This window comes from Metopolophium dirhodum, chromosome 5, assembly GCF_019925205.1.
Source record: "Metopolophium dirhodum isolate CAU chromosome 5, ASM1992520v1, whole genome shotgun sequence".
Lineage (NCBI taxonomy): Eukaryota > Metazoa > Arthropoda > Insecta > Hemiptera > Aphididae > Metopolophium > Metopolophium dirhodum.
The window spans coordinates 2,053,809-2,081,388 of record NC_083564.1 but is presented as its reverse complement, the minus strand read 5'-3'; the positions used below and the strand labels follow the sequence as shown (position 1 = coordinate 2,081,388).

At 27.1% G+C, this 27,580-nt stretch overlaps 1 protein-coding gene and 1 non-coding gene across 4 annotated transcripts; both read right to left on the bottom strand.

Moving 5' to 3' along the window:
- Nucleotides 1-778: 778 nt before the first annotated feature.
- On the bottom strand, nucleotides 779-25,654 carry LOC132944587 (transcriptional regulator ATRX homolog). Of its 3 annotated transcripts, XR_009664466.1 has the most exons (27): nucleotides 25,588-25,654; nucleotides 20,925-21,037; nucleotides 19,053-19,174; nucleotides 18,537-18,641; nucleotides 18,140-18,273; nucleotides 17,165-17,945; nucleotides 16,496-16,572; nucleotides 16,254-16,417; nucleotides 13,941-14,053; nucleotides 12,457-12,602; nucleotides 11,696-11,881; nucleotides 11,568-11,634; nucleotides 8,762-8,887; nucleotides 8,548-8,685; nucleotides 8,359-8,475; nucleotides 7,792-7,955; nucleotides 7,432-7,721; nucleotides 5,462-5,637; nucleotides 4,826-5,041; nucleotides 4,697-4,760; nucleotides 4,185-4,359; nucleotides 3,823-4,011; nucleotides 3,584-3,761; nucleotides 3,122-3,292; nucleotides 2,828-3,048; nucleotides 2,658-2,737; nucleotides 779-1,889 (listed from the first exon to the last, which is right to left on the bottom strand). XR_009664466.1 is itself a non-coding variant. In XM_061014021.1 (25 exons), exons 1-24 carry the CDS (start codon nucleotides 20,980-20,982, stop codon nucleotides 2,836-2,838), a joined length of 4,170 nt encoding a protein of 1,389 aa, XP_060870004.1. In that variant the 5' UTR covers nucleotides 20,983-21,136; the 3' UTR covers nucleotides 779-2,737; nucleotides 2,828-2,835. The 3 variants fall into 3 exon arrangements, 1 of the variants encoding a protein (XP_060870004.1); XR_009664467.1 differs by lacking the exon at nucleotides 25,588-25,654 and having other exon boundaries at nucleotides 11,568-11,631; nucleotides 20,925-21,137; XM_061014021.1 differs by lacking the exon at nucleotides 25,588-25,654 and having other exon boundaries at nucleotides 779-2,737; nucleotides 20,925-21,136.
- Nucleotides 23,951-24,022, bottom strand: Trnae-cuc (transfer RNA glutamic acid (anticodon CUC)). The gene has a single exon. It is a non-coding gene; the product is annotated as a tRNA-Glu (tRNA).
- Nucleotides 25,655-27,580: the final 1,926 nt, after the last annotated feature.

Genomic DNA, 27,580 nt, shown 5'->3' with positions numbered 1-27,580 from the left:
GGTTTAAGTAAAGTAATAATTAGTGCTGATTTCCAAGTGGTAGGGAAATAAGATGGCCGAAATATAGCATTAAAGATGTAGGTGAGAAGAATGATGGTTTTTGGAGGTAAGTTTTTGACTATTTTGTTGTTAATGAGATCATGGCCGGGTGACTTATTTTTCCTGAGTTTTTTAACAATTGATAGAACTTCGCCAGGAGTAGTTGGGGAGGCTGGAAGTGCCATGGGCAGAGGCGATGAGATGAATTGATCAACTTGAAGCATGTGAGTATCATCAGGGGAGATTTTGTGAGGTTTAAATGTATTTGCAAGATGGTTAGCCAGCAGATCTGATTTATCTTGGTCAGTGGTAGCAAGATTGTTGTTCTGATAGCGAAGAGGGGGAATGGTAGATTTATGCTTTAAAAGAGCTTTGGTTTTTCTCCAGAGAGACCCATTTGAGGGGGAAAGAGATTGAATATGGGAGGTGTATAGTTGATTTTTATGTTTCTTGAGAGTTGACTTGAGTTTGTTGGAAAAATAGTTGTACCGTTGTTTGTCTATCGGGTAGTGAGTACGTTGCCAAGTGTTTCGAGCCCGGCGTTTTTGAGATATGAGCTCTCTTATTTCCGGAGTGGTATTTCTACTGGAGTTGTCTTGAGATGCAGATGTGGTCGAAGATATTCGAAATGAGTCTTGAATGTTGTTTGTGAGGGTGTTTATGGCAGTATCTATATCGGTGGGATTTTTTAACTTAATGTTTAAAGAGGAAGAGTTGACATAATATTGCGAAATTTGTTCCAATCTGTGCGTTTTTTAACGAATGTGTGGAAGGGAACATTTGCTTGAATATTGAGGATGATCAGTGTGTGGTCAGATGCAGGGTCATTAAGGTTAGAAATATTTATATGGATGTGATTGGGGAGGTTAGATAGAAAAAAATCAAGATAATCAGGGTGACGATTTGCGTGGGTTGGCCAGTAGGTGGGGGAGGCTGGAGAGATAACCTTAGAGCGCTTGATTGTTATAAAGTTGTGTAGAGTGCGACCTCTAGTGTTCTTTGAGCGACAGCCCCATGCTTCGTGCTTCGCATTAAAGTCTGCACCTATGATGTATGTGTGATTAAGTGTTTGAAGAAATAGTGACAGATCTTCTGCCGGAAAAGGTGATCCAGGTGGGAAGTAGGCTGATGCAATAGACGTGGGTATGGAGTTAATATTTATAGATGTAGCGACTATCTGCATGTGTTGGTTAGATTTAGGATGAAATGGTGAGTGTGGGATTTTAGTAGAAATTAGTAGTTAATTAAACCTAACAACACAAAATTGGTACTGCTGAACGCAAATTTGATATGTATGTTGTACGTTTGTACGACAAAGACAATACTGCAAGACATACTCTTAAAATTTTTTTATTTTACATTTTCATACAATACTCGTCATCTCAAATAAAATACATACAATTAAAAAAAAAAAACTCAATGCTTAAAAATATTATTAGGATCTTCTCATAAATAATAAAAAAAAAAATCATAATTATATAATATATAATTAACATTTTAAAGTACTTTCCTTGTAAAAAAATATAGAACCATAGGTCATTAAAAATACAATATAACAAATATTTCAAAATCATATGTTAGGTTATTTTTTTTATTTAAGAATTATAGATCAAATTAGTATCTACATTAACAGTCAGATTTGTAAACAAAATAGTTGAAAATATGTTTATAATAAAAATCACAAATAATATGTATACCAAGTTTATTTAATAGTATAAAAAAAAAAACCCTTACTATAGATCTATACTATAGTTTATATAATAATTTATTGTTCAAGATTTTGTGTATATTATTTTATCCACTTAAATAAATAAATCAGTAAGTTGTGTCTTATGGAGGCTTGAGGAAAACTAATAAAAAAGAAAACTATAATGTAACATAAAGGATCACATAACACAAAAAAAATATTTTCTTTAAATATTAAATTATTGTCATCAGAACTATTAAAAACAATTTGGTCAAAAATACATTCATCACCCCGCTCATAACATAAATAATATTATTAAAGGAGATATTGAGGTATATAGAATAACTGAGTGACATAATTGGGCCGAGCGCAATATAATTCTATATCTTACACGTGTAAGCTCAATTTACATAAAGATTTACCACTCTAAACATTTTATTTTTGATGTTTGATTTACGTATAATTGTGCATTGTGTTATTTTGTGCTTTAGACCAGCCGTTCTCAACCTGGGGTACGTGGCATAATCTCAAGGGGTATGCCAATTATAAAATTTTAAATATTTCAAAAAAGCTAAACAATTAAGACAAGTTCTGATTTCGCCCATGTGTTCAGTGCATAAAAAGTAAAAACACATCACACATACAACGAAAATTCAAATATATACTTTTAAGCAAATTATTGTGTGAAGCGAGCAACTTTTACACGTATAGATGGTATAATATTATAGACACTAAAAAACGGCATGCCCAACCGATGTCCCTCATATTTTTTCAATTCCTCATAACTTATTGAATTTTGCGAGTAAAAATGTTTAACCTACACCATTTTACTTAGTTTTGAAAACTTAAAAATTAAAAAAAAAAAAATGTTTGTTATGTGCTCCTTTAATAAAAAAAATCAAATGAAATGTATAGCATTAGAATAACTTACCAACCCAATCTTCAATGAGTATCAAATAACATTATAAATATACATATATTCACGGTTTCAGGAGACAGAGTAGTGAGTACCTATGACAGAATTAAAATAATATATTTAAAATCTATCAATTTAATATTTATTATTAGGACTAGATTAAATTTAAATGTTAATATATATACCTTATTCTCTATTCACTTTCAGATCCACAAAATATTGGTAATATTGGTTGTTTAATAGACACGTTAGCTGAATCATTTTCTTTTTTATAATTTTCCCATGCAGCATTTCTACCATTCTCATCTAATTCTTCAGCCTCGTTATTTTGTAGTAATGAGTCATGTTCTAGTATGTTCATTACAAGGTCTTCATGCCTCAATATCAATTCAGCCATCAAACGATCCTTTCAGAATTGACATTAAATAGAAAAAAAAAAAATTAATAACTTATTTGAAAAATTAATTTAATATAGGTACTTTAGGTAAATGTAATGTTGATTTAGGTTTAGTAGTATTTGGTTCAAATTCATAAAGTTCTTCCTGACATTTAGCATTAAAATGACGATCAATTTGATGTTCATCGACTACACGGAAAGCCATTGATAACTTTGATATTTGACGTTCATATATTTTTTGCTCCATTGTACCCTTAAATTATACAAAAAATTTTAATTTGATAATATATTATAATATATTTAATATTTTAGAATGAAAAATTAGTTAAAGAAAAAAAATCTATTCCAATTTGGAATTTTTATTGACAAAATTTGGATTTTAAACTATGGGAGGGGGGGATAACAATTTATGGAATTAAACTATTTAATTATGATTACAAGAGGTAGAGGACAATTCTCAAATATTTTAAACTAAGATACATAACAGTAAAAATATCAATACTGAAGAAAACTATTCTTTATTACATTTTTATGTTTTATTTACCTCAGAAATGAATCTATAAACATAACATGGTTTAGTCTGTCCAAATCTAAATACACGAAATATACTTTGAACATTTAGAGATGGATTCCATGTCATGTCAAAAATAATAACTCGATTAGCACCAACTAAATTAATACCTAAATTAAAAGCTTTTGTCGACAATAATAATAGACGCATCCTGAAAATAAATTAATTTACAGTAAACTTTATAATAAATAAATAATAATAAAAATATATACCTAGTATTATTGACATCATTGAATTTTTCACAATAATCTTCTCTTTCTTTTAAATTGACTGAACCATCAATTCTATAAAAATCTGCACCGTGATCCCAAGATTTACCATAAGGACCGCCTTTATCTTCAGCATTTTCCAAAAAATCTTGGATTAGATCAAGAGTAAATAATGACTGACTAAATAATAACCTATATCAAAGTAAAAGTGTTTTTTTAAGTTCCCAAACAAAATGATTACATCAAGTACTGTTTTATTAATTAGTAAATAAAGAGAATCACTGAATTTTCAGTATTTACCTGGATTTAAATTTGACTAAATAAAATAATTCAAATTTAAAGCTAAATATAAAGATTATACATACACTTTATCACCAATTTTTTCACATTCTTGAAGTATTGAAAACATCATTATAAACTTTGAATACGGGTACACCGATTCCAAATCAGAGTTTGACACATATGGTTTCCACCAATTAAGGTATGTATTTGGTTTCTTAGTGATTGATGAGTTAAGAATCGAGACTGGTTTGTGCCTATCTACATAATTAAAAATATCACTACTTAAATATTATATCATATTAAAGTAATAAAAATAAAAAGTAAATTAATATTTATACAGTTCCTTTAAGAAAAAAAACCTTATTATACATCAACATTCAAATACATAAATACAGTCTCAATTGATGTTTCCATTTTATTTAATTAATTATTTTGTATTATTGTTTTATGCATCTCATACAAAAAAATACATACAAGTAGTGAGTGATACTAGTATTTAATTATGATATTAATATATTATTAATAAAGAATAGTATAATATAGCTGTTTATTAAGAATATAGGTACTATTTTATATAAATATAATTTCAACCTACTTTCAACTTCTTCGACAGAATTTGAAAAAGAATCAATATAACTGATGTCCTTAAGTTTTTGTTTCTAAAAACAAAATATATTTTATAATAAAATATAGTTATTAATAAAACATTTTTTATATATTATACTTCTCTTTTTGATTCCGTTCGTTCAGCATATACTGCTAAAAGTTTAGGATGGGTCCAAACTATTTGTAGCATATTGTAATTAGTAAATAATTCTGGTTGTCTGTAAGAATCTAAATATCTCTGATATAATTCTATTTGTTTATCAGATAACTTCAAATAAATTACATATTCGTGTTTAGGAGGTAAAAAAGGTGTAAGAACACTATAGTCAAATCTCTAGAAAAAAAAAATACACATAAATAATAAGTGTAGTTATATAATAAATGTATATTATTTCAAACAACATTGGAAACTAGTAACTCAGTAATTGTTGTAGTCATAGGCATACGCAGACTTGAATTTCAGGGTGAAAAAGGGGTGCCTACAATATTGTAGGGCCCTCTCTTAAAAATATATGTACATATTAACCAGTGTTCAGTGATACAGTGGTATATAATTACTAGAATCAATTATATATTCTCTTGGATCTAATATCTATTTTTAAGATAATTGCAATGTTTATTTATTATTTGTACTTTTGTAGTCAATAACAGAGATAGCTGTTATAATCATTATAAAATATTCCAGATATTCCAGTATTCCACACAAATTAATAATATTTAACGTTTTATTATTTTTTAAAATTAAAAAGCATACTTGTACAAATCCTTCGAGCATTTTATGTAATACATGTGATCTTCCTTTCATCAGTTCTACATCTAGTGGAGTTGAATCAGAGTATTGCCCGTTAGTAATTGGATTTATAAAACGGTTAGTAAAATCTTTTATTGATCCTAATAAATTTGGTCGAATAAAATCAACCATACAATGATCTATATAAAAATAAGGAAAATAAATTAACTTAAGAATGACAAATAAAACAGACACAATTTTTAGGGACTATGTGAGATAGACCCAAGATAAGTATAGAAATTAGGCAAACAAATTATATTTTTCTGTTCTTATATAATTTTTAACAGTGGCGGTTTTGGCGGGGAGGCAAGGGAGGTACTGCCTCCCTTGAAAATTAAGGGAGAATAATGTAGAACTATTGTTCCAGATTAATTTTAAATTGATGATTACATAATTTATCAAGCTCAAATAATCTAAATTTAAATAATTTAAAAAAATTTTGAATTCGAAAAATGTTGTTGGAACAAAAGTGGATGAATTATAAACGACGCGCTGCATTGGATAATTTATTAAAAATAAAGTTGCTGCTTGCCGGACAGGTGAACTGCTGGGCGCTGCGCTGCTACATATTCTATTGACAACAGCTCAGCAAACTAATTACTTCATGCGCGTACAATATACATAATAAGTAATAACCTAACTAATAATGCCACAGCGATTGATTTCCGCTGCCTCCTGAGGTACAGTCGTGTACACATTAAATACACACACACACAAACACAAAATAATTGAAATTGTGCATGCGCAGCACTTTTGAGGAGGCAATATTTTTAGTCAGCTCCACGGACAAAGATATTATTATATCATCGTCTAAACCAATACACCATACCAATTACCCGCAGCGCCCGCTGTCCACTGCACCATAGAGTAATATTACTTTATGTACTCAGCGCTGCCTGCTGCCGTTGAAATAAAGTTATGATCATTGCTATTATCAGCATTATCACTATAAATTTAAATAGGCATTTAAAACATTTTTATAGACATTATTTTTGATTTGTTTAAGTTGTGACTCGTCACTTGTGTAATATTAAATGTGCTGTCAAGGTTGAATGTACCTACTGATTTATTAATCTTATATTAAGTTATTTGTTAATAGTTATATTTTAGGAAAATACTAACCAAGTTAAATTTTTTTTTTTAATGTTATGAAGTGACTTATGTGTCACATTAAATTAATTTTTTCCTAAAACCACACATCTAAAATATATTCCATATTGTAAACATTAATTTTATAAAAAAGATAATATAATAATAATTGGAAGTACCTAACCTACCAAACAAATATTATTTATAAAATATATAATAAGTAATAAATAATAATTTATTATATTGCATATCCACAAAATATATTGTATATATTATTAACAGAAGAGTGATAGGTTTAACCGCATAATTCAGAAAGAAAACTGTTTACCTAGCATCTTTTTCAAATTTGTATACTAATTTAATCAATATAATTAATAGCTATTATTTATTATTATGTTTTAAATCATTCATAGAATTACAACTGAATTATACAATATTTTATGTAATAATATGTGTAAGTAATTAGTTATATTTTAATAATTAATTTGGTGATCATAATTTAGTAGTTATGAGCCAGTAGGTAAACAAATACATAAAGATTATTATTTTGTTGGATTTCATTATTAATTTAAGTATTTACAGAATTAAATTACCATGTTATTTGTGAGCTTTAAAAAAAGGTAAAATTTTTAATTTTATATGAAAAAAAAGTATCTGATTTTTAACTGACTTAAGTTACTTTTAGTTCCTAGCTATCTTGTACCTTTTACAAGTCTTAAAAAAAAAGAAAAAAGTTCTAATTTTTAATTTAATTTACATTTTTCTATATTAACTTAACTTAAAGAGTAAAAAGTAGTTAAATTGCTCAGCCTTGCTAAAAAGCAAAGTTGACGTGCAATACATACATTCTTTTAAATTATTTTGTAATGGTGTTCCAGTTAACACAATTCTTCGAAGTGTTTTAATACGATTAATTGATTTTGATACTGCTGTAACATGATTCTTTATTACATGTCCTTCATCACATATGATCAGATCCGGTCCTGGATCAACAAGCCCTTCTAAGATTGAAGGAAACTTGGCAATATACTTGTAATTAACGACGGATCTATACAACTCATAGCTTGTAATCAAAACGCCATGTTCTCTTTGCCATTCATCTATAATATTTTTCCGACTTTCATATGTTTTTGATCTAAAATTAAAATTGTTTGGATAATTTAAAACTAATAACTTATGTCATAATATTTTAATAATGTTCTTACTCAACTAAGTTAAGTACAAAAAAATGTTTTTCTTCATCAATACCATGTAACCATTTATGAAATTCTTTGCACCAATTTTCAATTGTTGCATTGGGAGTAATAATTAATACAGTTTTAATACCAGTTTCTGGGTACCTAAATAATGTATGAACCAAAGCAATTATCTGAAAAAATTGTTTTTATATTTCATGGTAGATATTATAAATGAATTGTTTTTATCTAATGCATCACATTTCAATAAAAAAAATTGATTTCATAATATAAATTAATAGTTTTCTTTTTCGTTTTATACAATATATTAGGTAAATCAATAAAAATAATTTATTGAACCTGTTAATATTTCTTTTTTTGAGAAAAAAATACCATAACCAATTTATAAGACATAAAATTCTGGAATACAATTAATTATAATTTTTAATTAAGTAATCATATCTATACTCTTTTTGAACTTAAATTGTAGTCAAAATTAATTTTTTTCTTTTAGGAATTCACGGTTAGGGATTAACTTAATAAAAATGATTTATATTAAATTTGGAAATCAATTGAAAAATATATAGTACTACTTACTTGTAGAGTTTTACCAAGACCCATACAATGAGCTAAGATTGATCCATTTCCTTTATGTTCTTTTATTCTTAATAATGATTCAAATACAGAATCCCACAAAAATCTAATTCCTTTCACCTATTTTTATTTTAAATAAATTTGTCAAATTAAACAAAACCATATTTGGTTCTTAGGATTTGTTAGTCTAACCTGATGTGGTTTGAGAAACTTCACTAGATCTGGATGAACTGCAACAAGTTCCTCATTTGTTTTAACATCAAAATCTAGTACTAACTTTTTACAGGATTCTGTTTCCAAGGGTGTTGGTAAGTCACAAATTTCATTATACTGAAATTTTTAAGTTAACAAATACACTGAATTCAAGATAAAACATAAGTTTATAACGGTATATAAGTATACATACTAGTTGTTGACGTTCCTGAATGCGTGTTTTCCGTAGTTCTTCTTCTTCTATGGCATTTTGGGTAGATTTACTGAGTTCTTTTTGTGTTATCAATCTACGAATATTTTTTCGTCCTTTTATTGATATCTAAATAAACAAATTAGAAATCTTTTAGTTCATAAAAATTTCAATATAGTAAAAATAATACATAGTCAGTATCAAAAAGTAATTGTAAGAAAAGCAATTTTAATGCAAGTACTTTGGGATATATACCGGGTGTATCTTATGTCATTGTACGTAAGGGTTTTTAACGATTATGGATCAATGACATAGAATTTCGTTAAAACTATATAGAATTTCTAGTAGCTTTTTTTTTCTGAAAATGTAGAGTCAAATCATCAATTTTGGTTCGCTAGCTTATTAACTATTGTCCTCTAAAGTTTAGTAAAACATGCATTACCTAATACTTTTAATTGAAATAATTAGTATAAGTTTAATTTACAAGAGCTAAATAATTTTTTCTTATAACTACTTTTTTATACATTTAAGTAGTTTGATCGGTAATCTGATGACACTTTCAAAAAAAAAAAAAATTGTTGGCAAACATAGTTGATTTTTTTATTTTAACATACAATCATCAAAATAAGTACCTATTATTGTTTTAATTTGTTATTATAGATAATCGTAATTAATTACTTCACAGTTACTTTTCTTACAATATCATAAATTTGGATTCTTTATTAGGTGACTAAATAGTAATAATGGTAAATTGGTAAATGGTATTCGATTGTTGACAATAATGTCTTAGGTATGTGTGTGGGGGTTAAAAAAAATTGTGGAATGTTTTGTTGTGCTCTTCTCGCAGTGGGATAAACTTGAAATTTGAACCATATAGGTCCCCTATATTGGTAGGTATCGCATGCAAAGTATGAATTTAGGAGGTGAAATCCATAACCCTTCATATTTTTAAGTTTTGGACATATACATTTTATTTCATACTTTTCCTATCATAAATTTGTATCATACTTTTCTTACAATAGCATTAATTTGGATTCTTTATTAGGTGGCTAAGGTAATACACTAATACCTTATAGTATTTGATTCTTATTATAATAATATTGGGAATCTGTAATTAACTCAGATTAAAAGTATGCCTAAGTTAGGTACAAACCTATATTCAGATTGACTATTTATCTAAACATCTTGCAAATAGTTTATTTTAAATCAGGATTATTAAAAAATTCTTAAAGAATTTCAACTGCTAAATTCATTATACTTTACATGCGATGCCTACCAATATAGGGAACTTATGGTTCAAATTTCAAGTTATAAAAGTTAGTTATAAGAAAAAATTATTTAGCTCTTGTAAATTTTACCTATATCTATTATTTAAATTCAAAGTATTAATGCATATTTTACTTAACTTTAGAGGACCATAGTTAATAAACTTTCAAATTTTTTTGTTTCAAGGATATTTGTATAAAGAGTTTAACTTATTGACTGCTGGTGGTCATTTGTAATTCACAAAATGTAGACAATGAATACCGTAAAATGGGGTGACTCCGGACAGACGTGAACATTTTTTCAAAAATTAACCTCAATATATTGTTTTTAAAATTATGAAAAAATATACAATGTTCTAGAGTTATGTTGAAATCATATAGCAGAAGAATAATCATAAAAGTTATTTAAGTTCACACTTTTTTTAAAAGTTGAAAACTGTCTGGAGTCGTCCCCAAAATGGGGTGACTTTGGACACCTTTTGAATTTCATTAAAAACCGAAGTTAAAATTACAATGGTTGACATCTAACAATGTAAATATTTTTAAAAAAAATGTAATAAATTGAAATAAAAAAATCCCAAACATTTATCGCAAATACAACATAATTTATTTAATATTCTAAAAAAATAATTCTTTACTTTTCTATAAAAATGTCAACTTAAAATTTATTTTTTACTTTTCTGTTTTTACTGGTCGTACTGTCATTTTTTTTTTATATCTAACAGCATCAATTGCATTTTTAATATCATTAGGGTTATAATTCTTATACGAACGACCTCCTACATTGTTGACATATGATCTGGGCATAGTTAATGTGTTGTCTTAAGTCATCTCTTGTTTTGTAATAATTAAGACGATTAAACACTACAGTGTGAGATCAAATAACTTAAAAATTTGCACATATACCAATTAACACAGATAAGTTAACGAGTAGGTTACCGAAAACTGCAATCAAATATGTCTATTTATTGTTGTGTTACAGTAGTTATCAGTTATATAATTTAAAAATCCAAAAATATTATATTTTGTATTTACCTCCATAAAATGTACTATGACAGCATTATGTCATCAATAAATATTATAATAGATATTAACATGGAGTATTAGTTTTCAATTTTTATTAAACGTGTATTTCAATTATAAGATAACTAAAAAACTTGGTGTTGTCCGGAATCACCCAACATATCCGAAGTCCCCCCATTTTACGGTATATTTTTTCAAATACAATGGTATACAAATTTGAAATAACATTGAAAAATATGCTTGGCGTGTTGATAATACATATTGTGTGATCGCCAACGGTCACATGGCAGTCAACGTATAAAATTTAATATTTTTTATTTTTTATTTTAAACAGTTTATTAGTAAAAATAAACATAAAAATAAAATAAATATGGTACATGAAATAATTTATTTCATATTTAATTTAAGTGTTCATCCTATTTTGTTATTTAAAAATAAAGAGCGGTAACAAGGGAATGATCATCATTAGTTGTAAATCATAACTAATACAAGTTACTTAATTTATTTGTAGGTATACTTACGATATGATCACGTGATGTTTTATTATTATCAGAATCTTCATCAGATCTCTCATTAGACAGTTGTCTACTATAAAACATAACATTGTTAAATATTAAATAAAAATAACTTGAATCATATGAAAACATACATTCTTCTACGTTTTTTAACCGTTATAGCAGTTGAATTTTCATCAGAACTGCTGCTACTGCTGCTGCTGTTGCTAGTCGATAAATCAAATATACTTTGTTTAATAGTTTGATTTTTGTTTTTTAGTTTTTTAGTTTTTTTGATTGATGAATTTGAATCATTAGAAGAGTCAGACACCATCAGCATTCTTAATACAACAACAGAATTAAAATTCTTTAATTAGTAAAAAAGTGAAAAATAAGTTGTATATAATTTATAAATATAATTAGCCTTCTTTAGTCAATATGAAGTTGGTAGCATTAAATATAATATTATGTCTTTAAAAACAAATATAATAATATTGATTTGATAATCTTTACAAAAACAATTAATAATTTAAAATTTAAAATATCATGAAATGTATATGTTAAAAATTAAATACAACTATAGTCGGGTTGTTTCTATAAAAATGTATTTATTTTCATAAAAATATTATGCTACATCATAGGAAATACAAAAACATGAACGGAAAAAATTATAATATAGAAGTACTTAAATAAAATGTCTTTCAAAAATAAGTAGAGGTTAGTTTTAAAAAGTATACTCAATAACATACTAAAGACTCAGTCAAACAGAGAGCGGGCTGCCATGCCCCATGGTGTACGGGTACCCTGACTGCGGCGGGCAGCGGTCGGTCGTATTATTTTACAGTGCCCACACAGGCAGACCGCTTTCTGTTTAACTGAGCCTTAATAGTTTTTTTCAATATAAATATAAAATTACCTTTTTGTTCCTTTATTTTCTTTAATAAATTCAACATCAGAATTATCATCATTATTACAAACTGATGGCATAGTAAATGAAGATGACTGTTTTGAATAAGTTACAATGTTTTCATTATTATGTTCATCAGAGGTTACAGGCATTTCCTTAAAGTACAATAAAATTTTAAAAATTACAATCAACTGAAAGTTTGATAAAAAAATAAAGTATTGAACTAATTAATTAAAAATAAAGTTATAATAATAAATTGCAGGAACTAATAATAGAACAAAATAATTACAGAAATGCATTTTTTGTGTACATACAAGTATATACTTGGTAAATAGTATGCTCACTATAATTTTTTCCTTTAATATGAATTTTGATTTTTGTATAATTTATGGAGTTTTCTGTGATAGCAATAAAACTTTCTTGTTTTGTTATTATGCCCATGTATTTAAATTTAAATTAAAATTAATTTTTTTTAGTTATTGATATTTTTGTACCTGCTAAGTATACATAGTCAATGCAAATAGGTAGGTAAAGAAAATAAACAATTTATGATTATTTGAAAATTATAGTTATTCATATTACAATAAACCAACTTTAAAATTTAGATTATTTTCAGAGTATAAAACGATTACTTAATAAACTAAATATTACATCTGTTTTAGATCCTGAATCCCTACATAAAGTATAATGATTCAGAAACTACTAATTCAAGTATTGAATCAGATTGGTCAATGATTTTTAAAGATATTAATAGTTATTATAATTTTAAGTAAAGAAAAGTGGTTTTCATTTAAAAAAATAAGTTTGTATCACTCAAGAATTTCCTTAAATTATAATAAAATAAATCAATTAATCATTAAAGATTTGTGGTAAAATTTTAAATTATATATTGAGATGGAGTTTTTATTGTATACACATTGTTTGAGTATAAATATTATGGTGAATTTAAGTACAATTATTTTTAACGTTTTGAAGTAAATAATACATTAATAACTAATGATACATCAGATATACTCACTTATTATATACTCAAACAATAGTGAATTATTTCGGTCACCTTAAAAGTCTTTCTTTATTAAGAAGACATCTCACCTGCATATGTTGTCTCCGTCTTCCACACGTGCGACTTAGATAAAACGCGTTTACACAGTCTGAGTATAACTCGCTCAATTGTGGTGTTAAAATAAAAACACCTATTACAAAATTAAAATATGACAATATTTTGGAGGGCAATACGAGTTTTTATTAAAATATTTAAATTTTGAAAAGTTAAGGGTATTTTAAAATTGTTGAAATTTTCACCATTTTTAAACAATATAATGAATGTTATATTGAGTATAATTGAAAAAATTCAATGACTTTCCCTCAGAAATATTGTTACAATTCAATTTTGTAATAGGTATTTTATCTATATCGTTTGCGTGTAAGACAACACATGCATGTATGACGTTCTCTTAAATATCATGTCAATAATAATTATTAATACAACTTACAACAATTTCTACATTTTCTGTTTCATCATACCCATGAATAGTAATCACATTATTTAAGTCTAATTGTGTTTCTTCACAGGTTATAGAATCAGTTAATTTTGAATTTATCACATCTACAAAAAAAATCCATTTTTTAACAAACACTGCAGACATTAAAAAACTAGAAGTTTGAATTTTATTTAATATTACAAATGAAAAATTAGCCATGCACAATTAACGCCATTAAATTTAAACAGATTGGGAAGCTAGGAGACTGAACTCTCAATCTATCTCTATTAATGTATACATTTATTTATATTTCAAACATTTTTTGTTAATAACAACGGAAATATCATTAATTAAAATTGGTGCTATTTATTATTAATTTAAAAAAGGTTTTAGATTCTGAGCGAAGCGATGAATGTATTGATTTTACAATGATGTGTGTTTTTTTTTTATTTTTGTGTCTGTCATCACTTTTTAGGACAGTAAAAGTGCCTGGATTTTCTTCAATAGTAACTTTTCTGATAGGAAAGTGAATCGAGTTGGTACTCAGGGGGGTCAAAAGTCAAAATTTCCCAGTAGTTTTCACAAGCGACGTAAAAAACAAAAGAAAAATTAAGGAAAAACGGGAATTTTTACGCAAAATCTGGTTTCGAGAAAATCGATTTTGGTTTTTGGTGTAACTCTAAAACAAATGACCGTAGGGACATGAAATTTTGACTGAATGTTTATATTAGAATTTTCTATACACCATAATATTTACAAAATATTTTGACTCGTTTTGAGCTGTTTACGGCCATTGTCAGTTTTCAATTTTTTTAGTTTTTTTTTCTATAAATATCAACAAAATTTTATCTGTTGAGTAAAAAAGCTTGAAAATTTAATAGAAGGCTCCTAGATTATTGTTTCAAAGGCAGATGAAAAAAATTAAAAATCCTTAGTCACAGTTTTTATTTATAAGCATTTAAAGTTCAAATTTTGACAAAATACGGAAAAATCACGAAAAATAGCAAATTATTTTGAGTTGAGAATTCATAAAAATTTTTCTTTTTAAATCTAAGATTTGAAAATGTAATATAAGATTACTCATAAGTTTGTCTACCTTTATCAAAAAAAAAAATGTCTAGAAGAAACTTAAATTAAATTTTTATGAGCGTCTGAAATTTATATTTTTACAACATTTGATATTTACTCGATTTCTCTTGTAACAATTTTCTTATTTTATTGTAATTAAAAAACGAATGACTGTAGATACTTGAAAATTTCACTGAATGTTTATATTAGCATTTTCTATACACCATAAAATGTTGAAAATATTTTGACTCTTTTTGAGCTGTTTACGGACATTGTCAGTTTTCAATTTTTTTAGTTTTTTTTTCTATAAATATCAATAAATTTTTATTTGTTGGGTAAAAAAGCGTGAAAATTTAATATAAGGCTCCTGATATATCGTTCTAATAGCAGTTGGAAAATATTAAAAACACATAGGCACAATTTTTTTTATAAGCATTTAAAGTTCAAATTTTGACAACATTTATCAAATTTATAATTTATTTAATTTTTAACTTTTATGGCTAAGGATTGAAAATTTAAATTTTAAAAAAAGGCTCCACGTAAATAGGTTATATATAAATTACTTTATTCACAATAATATCATCAAATATACTTGGTAAAATCATAGGCTGACTGACTGTTTTCGCTCAGAATCGTTTTTCTTATACAATGATATTATATCATTGAATTTAAATTTAACACCATCCATTACAGTGACCCACTTGTAACCTACTGTACAGCAGAGCGACATCCACTTATCCACCTTTTTTTTTCATTATAGTTATATACTGTAATAATTGACTTGTTTAATTAATAGATATCTAATAACTTAATAGTTAATTGGGTGTAAATTAAATACCAAAAACATTGTGTGATTAGAAGACGTTTGTTATGGTGCGGTGAACTTTTTTTTATAATCTTTGATAAAAAGTGGTGTATTTTAGCGTAAGACAATTCTTAAGCTTCTCCAACAAAAAGTCTTATCCTTTGGTAATTAAATTGAAAATGTTTTTAAGTACTAAATTTGCACATTTTAGTGATTTCAAATACACATTATACTAATATTTCCTTGCATGTTTGGGCTCGGGAGCATTGCTTTATTATTCCATTAACTGTCTAGCTCGCATTTTGCTAAGATGTGGTAATGTATTTTGTTTTGCAAAAAATAGCCTCTCAACGAGCATTTTACCACACCACTGTGTGTATTAATTTAATATTGAATATGAACAGCAATTTTTCATTTTAAAACATAAATAAAAATATTAAATTTATAAATACCACAGTCAAGCTCATCAATTTTTTTAAACTTTATAACTTCTTTTTTTGGAGATACTTTCAAACTTGTATTTTTAGTTTGGTCGCTATCAGTATCATAAGTAATAACTTCATCACCTTTGATTTTTTTTTTGGAACAGTTTTCAACATCATTTAAATACATTAGACTAAAATAAGCAAATGAACATTACGTTATTCTACAAAGTTTTATATACTAATATTGTTATTCTAAAATAAACTTATACCTATTATTTTCTTTTCCATCATATTCTTCACTCAGTATTTTTATATTTTTTGCTGAATTTTTAGGTTGGTTTTTTGTCTAAAAATAATATTAGATACAAATTTATAACTAATTAACACTTGAAACATATTTAATTTTTAATAATAGCATAATATGAAAGAAAGAACAAAATAAAACAATGACTAGTGCATTGTTATCTATTAACAAATTGTAAAAATACACTTCATTTAAAAAACATTATCAGTTATTTAAATGAGGAATAAGATCATGGTTATTTTTAACATTAAGCATAGATCACCCAGTAAAACTATTTTGAAGGAAATAATGTATGTTTTTTTATTTTAAAGTTTATAGTAATAATTTTCGGAATATTTTATAATAACATATTTTGTATATTATATTGAGTATAATTAAAACTTTTTAGTTTATCAAAATGGCCAATGTCAAATCATCCAGATATTGTTCCATGCAGTAGCGTGCTGAACATTTATAATCCATGATGCCCAGCATTTATTTCAGTACATACCCACTCTTTATTCCCTTATTATAATACATGGTACATAATAAATATGTATGCCTAGGTGTCATAAAACTCTGTTCAGCACACCAATGGTTCTATGGTTACACTTTACAATCTATAAATAATTTAAAGGTTAGGTAGATATTTTACCTTATTAATATTAATTACATTTTGATTGCTCAATTTTCTTGTGTCCTCTATTCTACCATCTTTATCATTATCTTCAAATAAATGCTCAGGATCAATTATTGTATCTTTTACTAAATCAATATTAACTTCATTAGATGACTTGTTATTAATCACACTTAAAGTATTGGATTTGTTCAACTGCTTTTTAGCAACAGCAACATTTAATTTCTTATTTAGGACTTTGGGTTTTGATAGCAAGCCTGACGAAAAAGATATCTTTGAGTTTAATTGATCAGCATCCGTTATGTGTTTATTTTGTGATCTTAAAATTCTTGTAGTACATTTGTTGGAATTATTTATTAATAGAGTGCTTGAATTATTTTGTACTACTTCATCTAAATTTGTATTTATTATTGAATCACTCATTAACATATCTTTATCTTTATCAATGCATAGAGATCTCATCATATCACATACACTATGACTTAAATGTGAGCTTATATTAAATATGTTCTTAAAATTGGTTAATGTAGAACAGGTTTTCTCTAAAATATTCTCAAAAATATTAAAAAATCCATTTAAATGTTCATCAAGAGGAATAGTATCAATATCATCAAAAGTAAATTCTGATAGTTCATTTATTATAAATAACTTGTATGGTTTTAAAATGAAATCAGCGTATAGGTTGTTTTTAATGCTACCTATAAAGGAATTTTGTCCAATTTTAGCTTCTTTAATTAAGTATTTGCGAACAGCTTGTTCATGTTCTGTTTCATTTACTAATAAATTATTTGGCATACATCTGAAAAATAAGTAAAACACACATTTATAAGTAACTCAATTTATATATTACAGAATAAAGAGGTAACAAAGATTACTTCATACAAATTTAAAATTCAAAACTAATTATAGGTACCTATAAGATTTGAAGCAGATATTTCAAAAAATAAAATTTTAGATGTTTTTAGGAAATAAATAATTAGAATATTTACTTACAACTGAGAAAAAAATACTTTTAACACATTAGCAGCTTGAGCTCTTTGTTTCCATAACATTTGTGGTACACAAGCAAAGCATTCATTTACAACACCATCGCACATTTGTTCAATTTTATAATTATCAACACACCGCTAGAAACATTCAATAGGATTATTTATTAACAAAATTATAGTCGTGTCTTGATAACTCATTTTTTTCTTGACACATGAAGTGTTCTTAAGTTGCGTTTGAGTTACATACTTCAAAAAATACATAAATCAAGTTAAATTTTTATTCCCATTGAGATTCAAATTATCGAGACTCGACTGTATACAAATTCATTTTTTTCCATATCAATTAAAATTTAATTTAATTTAATTTAATAAAATATTTTAACAATACAATTTTTAATTACTTTACAAATATTGAGATTGCATTTTACACAAATAGATTGATCTTTGTTAGATGTGCATAAGATACAACTATAGTTGTTGTCTTCACACAACTTGTAAAAACAGTTCTGTAAAAATAAAATATAAGTACAAACATAAGTATTTACACGCTCAGTAAGAAATAGTTATTTATTGCAATAAAAATTATTCGTAGTATAAATTCTAGAAATTGCACGTCATAATACATTTAATAATTAATAGCTCTGTGAAACAATAAAAGTCAAACAGAACTAAACCAGGTTTGACAAATAAACAATTAATTTATCAATTTAGTAATTATCTAAATTTCTTAAAAGCTACAAGTTATATTATGTACCTAAGATTCATTATTTTCATACATAAAATTATTATAAACAGTAGAATACCAATTATTCTGACTAATTAATGTCAAGAATAGTCTAGATATGCAAAAATCTAGAAATATTTACTATTGTATTTCTACTGTTCTACTGTACTCTTTTTTTTAAAAAAAAACTTACTTTGCAACATAGGATTAGATAACTTCGATGAACCATTATTGTTTTCTTCAAAATAATATCATTTAATAGATCATCGTTACAAATTGTACATTCAACTTTAGTGTTCAAAAAGTCTTCAACAACTAGTAAAATAAAATAAATTGTAGTAAAAAGTAATAATACTTATGAATTAAGAATAACTAGTCATCAACTTTAATCAGTAATTGTAAGGTTTTATATTATTATTTTTTAATTAACCAGTAAAATATTTGTATCAGAGGTTAATACCAGTGGCGCAACCAGAATTTTTTCAAGGGTTTTTTCAAGGTTGATACTTGTTAGAATGTTACAACCAGTGGCGCCCTATCATATTATACTCATGTCTTTCGACTGCAAGACTTAACATTGGGGGTGGGTGTATGAATATATAATACATAAAAGTTATGAAATCTTAAATTGTTAAATCGTGTGATCTGGACACATCACATATGCCATAATATTCGTAGTACAATAAATAACCCAGGATTGCTTAAGCTATTAACTATTTAATTTGATTTTGATTAATTTATTATATTATACTTATTTATTTATTTATATCTATTTTGTCCATGAGTTTGGTATCTTTTTTATGTTTTATACCGAACACCTCTTAAAACTGCTTGTTGAAAAACGCCGAGCTAGAAACTGATGGCACCATACCCACCTTCCCAGTGACAAAAGTCGCTATAACAACATTGCGTGCTCCCTTAAAAACCTTCTACGCATTCACAACACAGAAACATACCAACGATATTTACATTCTCTATCTAACTCAAACAATTCTATTTGGAAAGCTACTAAAAAAATCCTAAATAAAAAAAATGTAATACCACCAATTAGATATCCTGACAGATCCTTCGCTAAGACCAACCTAGAAAAATCAAACTTGTTTGCCTCTCTTTTAGAAAATAATTTCTCTCCTCACCCCGACATTAACAACATCAATCATACATCCTTTATTGAAAAATCTCTAACCAATTGCCTCCCTATGTCCTTACCCACAAAACATACCTCCCCTAGCGAAATTCAATTTATTATCAGCAAATTATCAAACAAAAAATCTCCAGGTCACGACCTCATAACAAATCGAATTATAAAACATTTGTCTAAGAAAGCCATTCTTCTCTTAACCTTCATCTTCAACTCAATTCTTCGTCTCTCCCACATTCCTCATTCTTGGAAACACTCCATAATTATTCTAATTCCAAAACCTGATAAACCTCCTGACCTGCCCTCTTCATATTGTCCTATCAGCCTCTGACCTTCATTCTCAAAAATTCTAGAAAAGATTATACTAAAGCGATTAAACCCTATATTAGCAAGCCATAATATAATCCCCCACACTCAATTCGGTTTCAAAAATAAACATTCGTCACTCCATCAAGTCCACAGAATAATCGACATAATTGCACGAACTCTCGAAAACAAACAGTATTCCACTGGCGTCTTTATCGACGTAGCTAATATAAATTATGTAAGTAGGTACTTACGAACCGCTTATTAACCTAACCTTACCATTGAAATGCATATAGATATGAAATATTTATATATTATAATATAAGCACATACTATTTTAAAATAGTATATTTAATTAAAATAATATATTTATATGCCAGGTCGCATGAACAATTTATTAATTTAATGGTTCAATAAAATGTAATGGGCCAATCATGTTTACGGGAACATTAGCTCATTATTGATTCACTAAATGTTTGGTGATTGTTGTACCTGGCAAAATTTTATACTATTGTCTACCATAAAACTATAAATGTATAAATTATTTCATATAGGTATCCTGTTGTAGGTACCTATAACATAATATTATAATATCATTTCAGACAATGTTGCATTTACCTTCAAAATGTTGTTTGCGGAATTGTATTTCATCGTTGTTGGGATAAACGGTTTCCATGTTGATGGGTTGCACAACTTGGATGCTAACCAACGCGGAAACGCCACAAAACTTCCTAAAAAGTAAAAACTAATTCATTGAGGGACGAGAGTTGAGAATAATGGGACAACGTGAGCCAATAAGGGAATAACTGAATATCAAAATAATATAACAATCAAAATATCAAATTAATAAAGCACATGTAGTCGCGTGAGTGCGCTATGCGTCTTTATGATTAGGAGAATAGGTAACAATTATAGCTATAACCTATACACAATTATTAACACGGGACACTATTTGTTCTATGTTATTAACGAATAACGGCGCCTACAGATCACCGTGAAACGTGATTTCATGAAGAATATTCTAGAACTGTGATTGGTTGAACCATGTGGTTTTTTATAGTGGTTAACAATTAATGGTCTTTATTTTAATAAAGGGGGATAACACCATGTCATGTCGTGTTTCTAATGAAAGTGTGGATGCCCCGGGGTTCAAATCCCGTACAGGCCCGTGAAACTTTTGTTACTTTTTTACCCGTTCAAACAATCATAACATACCATTATATTTTACCAATTATAAGAATTTGTGAAAATAAATAATTTCTTTTCATTACATGCATTATATTATAGACTATAAATTATTAAAAATTCAAAAATATGTAGGTACTTATGTATGTAATTAATTTTATCCAAATATGTAATTAAAAATACAAAAAATGTAAAATAAAAATAAATTAATAATCACTATTATTGAAAACAAGATTGATTACGATTCAGTCATTCTGTACAAGTTGCAACTGGAAACTATTGCTAAACATCAATACTTGTTACAATTACACAATTGATTTACTAGATAAAATAAAATGGTGAATACGTTTGAATTTCTTAACCTATCAAAATTAAACTTTGCTGAAAATTCAAACATAGTCAAGTCCTCGTATGACTTTGGATTAAAACACAAATCTGCTATAAATTCTGACTTAACGGGACAAGTTTTATCAATTATAACATTAGTTGGTCCAGATAAATCTGATATGAGTGACTTAAAAAAATGTCATGATTCAAAATGGCCGTGGCTTGTAGTTTTTCTGATGTAGTGATGTTTCATATTTCTTCCAATTCCAGTAACTGTGCCCTCAGCTGATAGCTAGGTATCGTACTATCGTTTTCAAAACTGACTCAATAAAAATTATCTAAGAAATTCCACGTCTCAAAATATAGATATTGTTATTCTCAATATAGAAAGAAACAGAACTGAAGACAAGATTTAGTAAAAATAATTAAAAATTTTCTAATGCTAAAGCCAGAACAAAATGTTTTTGTATTAAAATAAGTATGTCTGTATAATGTATATATCTCTACACATTATTATTAAAAAGGGTAAATAAAAACCCGGGGAGGTGCTCAAACAGGGATTATGAAATTTACGATGGAAATGTTTATTTATTTATTTCAGTGTAATTCAATTATAATACAATAATAACTATAATAATATTATTAAGTGTTGATACGTATACCAACTGAGCTAAGCTCGTATTTGGTATACGGAAAATTTGTTTGTAAATCGTTGCTATTGGTTGTATAGTCCGATAATGTTAGTAAATAATTAGTTATTACTTTATTAGTAATTAAAATAAAAATGTAAATTCTATCTATCTTCTAACTATATAAATGTGAAATGAAAATCTCTCTACAGGCTAAACTCTGGAATCAGATCTTCTTGATTTTTTTTTTAACGAATGAGTATTTTACAAAGAAGGTTTATATGAAAGAAAATTTTAGGAAAATCCATCGGAAAAGTAGGAAATCTGGATGTCAAAATTACAACAGTGGCGCCAGAACACTGTTTTTTTCTGTCCAGAAAAAAATAAACTAAATAATAAAATAAAAATTTAGTTTATTGTTGCAGATTAAAATAATAATAGTGTATTATAAAATGGTTGCTATTGGTTAATCGGGCATGTTTGGTGATTTTTATTATTATTTTTTGTCCATATATATACACATATAAATTAATGTTTGCGTGTAGATTAGACCTCTGGGAAGAAAATAAGCTAATTTAAAAATGGTTAAATTTGGTTTTTTTTTATTCATCTGATTTTAACACGGTTAGGTTAGGATTTTGTATTAACAGATTATATTAATCCATTATAGATGGAATACGACAAACTTGCTATAACTTTGATACTTTAGAGTTCAACCTTACACTTAACGTACAAACAGCACGGGGTCCACAATATACCGTAGGTAGATTGCCTACCGGATAATATTATACTGATACGAATCAGAATTTTTATTCCAGGCAACGGAAAAAATAAAATTAATTTTGAACACCATACACCCAGGGCCGGATTGGTTAGGCGAGCTACCGAGAAAATCTCGGTGGGCCGCTTAAAGTTTGGGCCGGTCGTATGAGTGATTGAGCGAAAATAAATTCATGTTTTAAATACGATTGGTCGCCTATAATAGCTAATAATAATTTTAGACGTAATTTTGAGCCAGTGAATATGTAAATAGGCCGCTTAGAAGTGTAAATCTCGATGGGCCGATACATACCAATCCGGCCCTGCATACACCGAATATTAAATAACGAATTGAACAAAGTTTGAGTTATATAGAGTTGATACATTTAACGGGCAACAAAGTGTATGGGATCAGCTAAAATTATATAAAAGCGAAATGGAAATCTTTGTGACGGGTTGGCTCCAATTCTATATTATAATATATCTATATTAGTCTATATTATAATAAACAATATACTGCAGCGGCATGTCAACACCCTACACCGCTATAAAATGTTGTGGAAACAATACAATAATGGAATAACCTATATTTACCAATTGGTGCATAAGATTTGATTAAATGTTATTGTTATGTATATTTATATGGTAAAATATTATTGTTGATTAAAATATACTAGTATATTATCTCTGCAGTACGAACGACAGTAATGCTTTGATAGAGTAAATTAAATCTATAAAATTATATTCCGGTACCGGGAATCGAACCCGAGCCTCCTGGGTGAGAGCCAGGTATCCTAGCCACTAGACCATACCGGAGACATGGGTAGTCGGTACCAACAAATGCCAACTGAATTTAATAATATTCATTATTCATCGTTATATTATGCAGCTTTGAAAATGTGCCCTATCTAATTCAATGTATTATAATATTTATATTATTATTTCTAGCGTTTTTGAAAATATGTTGAAGGCATTGCGTTAGGCCATACCTAATGTCGTTATAATATGGTGAATATTTTAATATTAAATACAACTATATGTCTATATCCATGGGCGGAAATCCACTAAAATTTCAGGGGGGGCTAACATTATTAACATCAATGTCAGCGGGGGGCTTCGACAACCCCCCTCGATTTCCACCAATGACTATATCCAAACAAATCAGGAAAGCAGTTGCCAGCTTGCTAAATTTCACGGGCGTAACTAGGATTGAATAGTTACAGGGGCTAGGCCGCTAGAGTCCTAGAAAACCAGTGTAAAATACACCGTGAGGGGCAAAGCCCCCCACACCACCCTATTCAGCGTCACTGAAATTTAATAGTCGCAAAAACTTTGCTAAAATCAAGTATCTATATACCTACTTCAAACACTCACAACAATTTAATTTGGCTTTCTTGTAGACATTTTTTTTTTTGATAAAGGAAGACAAACTTATGAGCAATCTTGTATTAAATTTTCAAATGTTAGATTTAAAAAGAACAATTTTTACGAATTTATAACTTAAAATAATTTTCATCATTTTTACGTATTGTGTCAAAATACCATAGATAATACATGTATTATCTATGCAAAATACGAACTTTAAATGCTTATAAAAAAGAAAATTGTGACTTATATATTTTTAATATTTTTCAACTGCTATTGTAACAATATAATAGGAGCCTTGAATTATGTTTTTAACTAACAACATTTTATTGATATTTAGAGAAAAAATTGAAAACTAAAAATGTCCGTAAACAGCTCAAAACAAGTTAAACATTTTGAAAATTGTATCGTGAAAGGAAAATGCTAATACAATGCTAAGGTATAACGTTCAGTGAAAATTTCATAAACTTCATTCTACAGCCATTATCGATTTTGCGTAAAAATTACTGTTTTTCCTTAATTTATTTTAGTTTTTCCCGGTGCTTTTGAAAACTACTGAGAATTTTTTACTTTTGATCACACAGTACGACGCAACTAATACAACTACATTATAAGAATAGGTAGGTAAGCCAATAGGGTATCTATTTAAATATAATAAAATAATATACAATATTATGATGGGCCATAGGGCGTTGGGCGTTGTATTTGTATAAAAGTATAGGACAAAATATAAATTTCTAAGAATCATACAAATATTGACCATACTACAAAAGTGTATAAGAAATGTTAGTTTGTTGCATTTATAAAAAAATATTATTATTATAATAGACAAATACAAGGCCGTCATTGCCCCATCAGTTTTGGCCGGTAATATCCCTTTCATGGTTTTTTTAAAATAAATGCATTTACTTAAAAACCATTAATATTTTGATAAATCATGAAGAAATAATTGCAATCTTCATATTATGTAGAGGTAAATAAAACCATTGATGTAGAAAAACAATTAAAACTCTTACCTTCAGACACAGAACAATCAGACGATCTTCAATGTTAAAAAATATTACATCGAAAGGGATAATAAAATTGATAACAAACTTTTGGTGGGAAAAATTGTGTTTATCATTAGGTTTTGATAACAATACTTATCAAATAACGTGAAAATCTAAATTTTAGCCACTTAGATATAATATCTTAGTCCGTGATTTTAGCTATCACATTTCAATATTTCATGAGATATGCCACTGACCGCCATCCTTCCACGTTCCCCTACGACTTTTATTATCGAATCTCATATTATATTATATAGGTATGTATATAATATAAATTATTGAAATTGTTAGAATGTTAGTGTTATAAAAGTGCAGTTGCTATGTTAGTGTGTTATGTATTTTATACCTACCTATACTTATAAGTTATAACTTATAGTCTGCATGGAATTTAGTTGGTTGTTTTATTATTGAACTTATTATTACTATAGACTTATATTACAGTAAAACCTCTCTATAACAGAATCGCTTGGGATCAACACATTTTTCCGTTATAGGGAGATTATTAGACTAAAATATACGGTACATAAGTTATTCAGGAACGTTGTTATTTTCCGTTCTAGAGAGATTTCTGTCTTATAGGGTGTCCTTTATAAGAAGGTTTTACTGTATATATATTATTTAAATTATTAGTAATATTATAATTGCACATTTATAATGGTGTATTACTGTTTAATGCAATTAATATTATTTACATGTTAATTTATAAAATTGACTAAAATTTTTTAGAGGGTATACCTTATAAAAGACAATATTATAATATTATACCTAATATTACCCAATACCCATATTTAATCACAATACGTATCTGAAAACATCCAATTTATATTGATGTGTGGTATTCTTATTTTTGTATATTAAAAATTATAATAAAAAAAAATAATCATAATAATATGTAAGATTGTAAAATATTTAATACCTACCTAAATCTAGGATAGAAACTACGATAAAATAATAGGGTAAATACTAATAAATATGAGATGTATAAAAAAATAAAAAGATTATTAATATACTGTTTTAAATACTTCGCGCAAACTTAGTGTTAGCCGGTGAATAGTTTATTATAGGCAAAATAGTTACATACCTATTAGATTTGGCTTGGTGAAACGAAGATGGCGTTTGGATTGTTCTTGCTCGCTCATTTTATACATTGTACTTTAGGGGGAGGGGGGAGCGATTAACGTATTGATTTTACAATGATGAGTGCTTTTTTTATTTTTTTGCGTCCCAATTTATTGATATTAAATTATTTTATGTATTTATGTAGAAAGTAGAAATGTAAATATATTACAAAATGTTATATGATTCACATGTACATAAGTACATTGGATATAAACATTTATAAGTAAATAATGGATACCCCGAAAACATCAAACCATATAAGTATGTATAGCAACTTTTTTTTTAATGTACCTAATGAATTAGTTCTTTGATAAGTATAAAATATATAGGATTACACATATTGTATAACATTTTTTTTTTCAAATTAAAACAAATATAGATAATATATAATATTAATTAAATTGTAATATTTAAATAGTGCTTTAAAAATATATGTTCAAAACTATAAAAATAAATAGTATAATATAATTAAAATGGAAACAAGAAACAATGATTTATCTCAATGATAACACTAGTAATTATGTATAATGTAACTTATTAGATTCTGAGCGAAGCGATGAATGTATTGATTTTACAATGAAGTGTGTTTTTTTTTTATTTTTATTTTTTTTGTGTCTGTCATCACCTTTTAGGACAGTAAAAGAGCTTGGATTTTCTTCAACAGTAACTTTTCTGATAGGAAAGTGAATCTAGTATTCTGTATTTTTGGGGGGTCAAAAGTAAACATTTCCCAGTAGTTTTCAAAAGTGACGTGAAAAACAAAAGAAAAATAAAGGAAAAACGGTAATTTTTATGCAAAATCTGTTTTTGAGAAAATCGATTTTGATTTTTGGTGTAAATT

Excerpts from the sequence above, each read along its gene's own strand:
- LOC132944587 (XM_061014021.1), bottom strand. The coding sequence starts at position 20,982 with ATGGAAACCGTTTATCCCAACAACGATGAAATACAATTCCGCAAACAA. Across the intron at positions 16,573-17,164 it reads ATGTAATTAATATTAATAAG|ACAAAAAACCAACCTAAAAA; the intron begins GTAAAATATCTA and ends TATTATTTTTAG. Across the intron at positions 11,635-11,695 it reads GTTAAAAAACGTAGAAGAAT|TAGACAACTGTCTAATGAGA; the intron begins GTATGTTTTCAT and ends TATGTTTTATAG.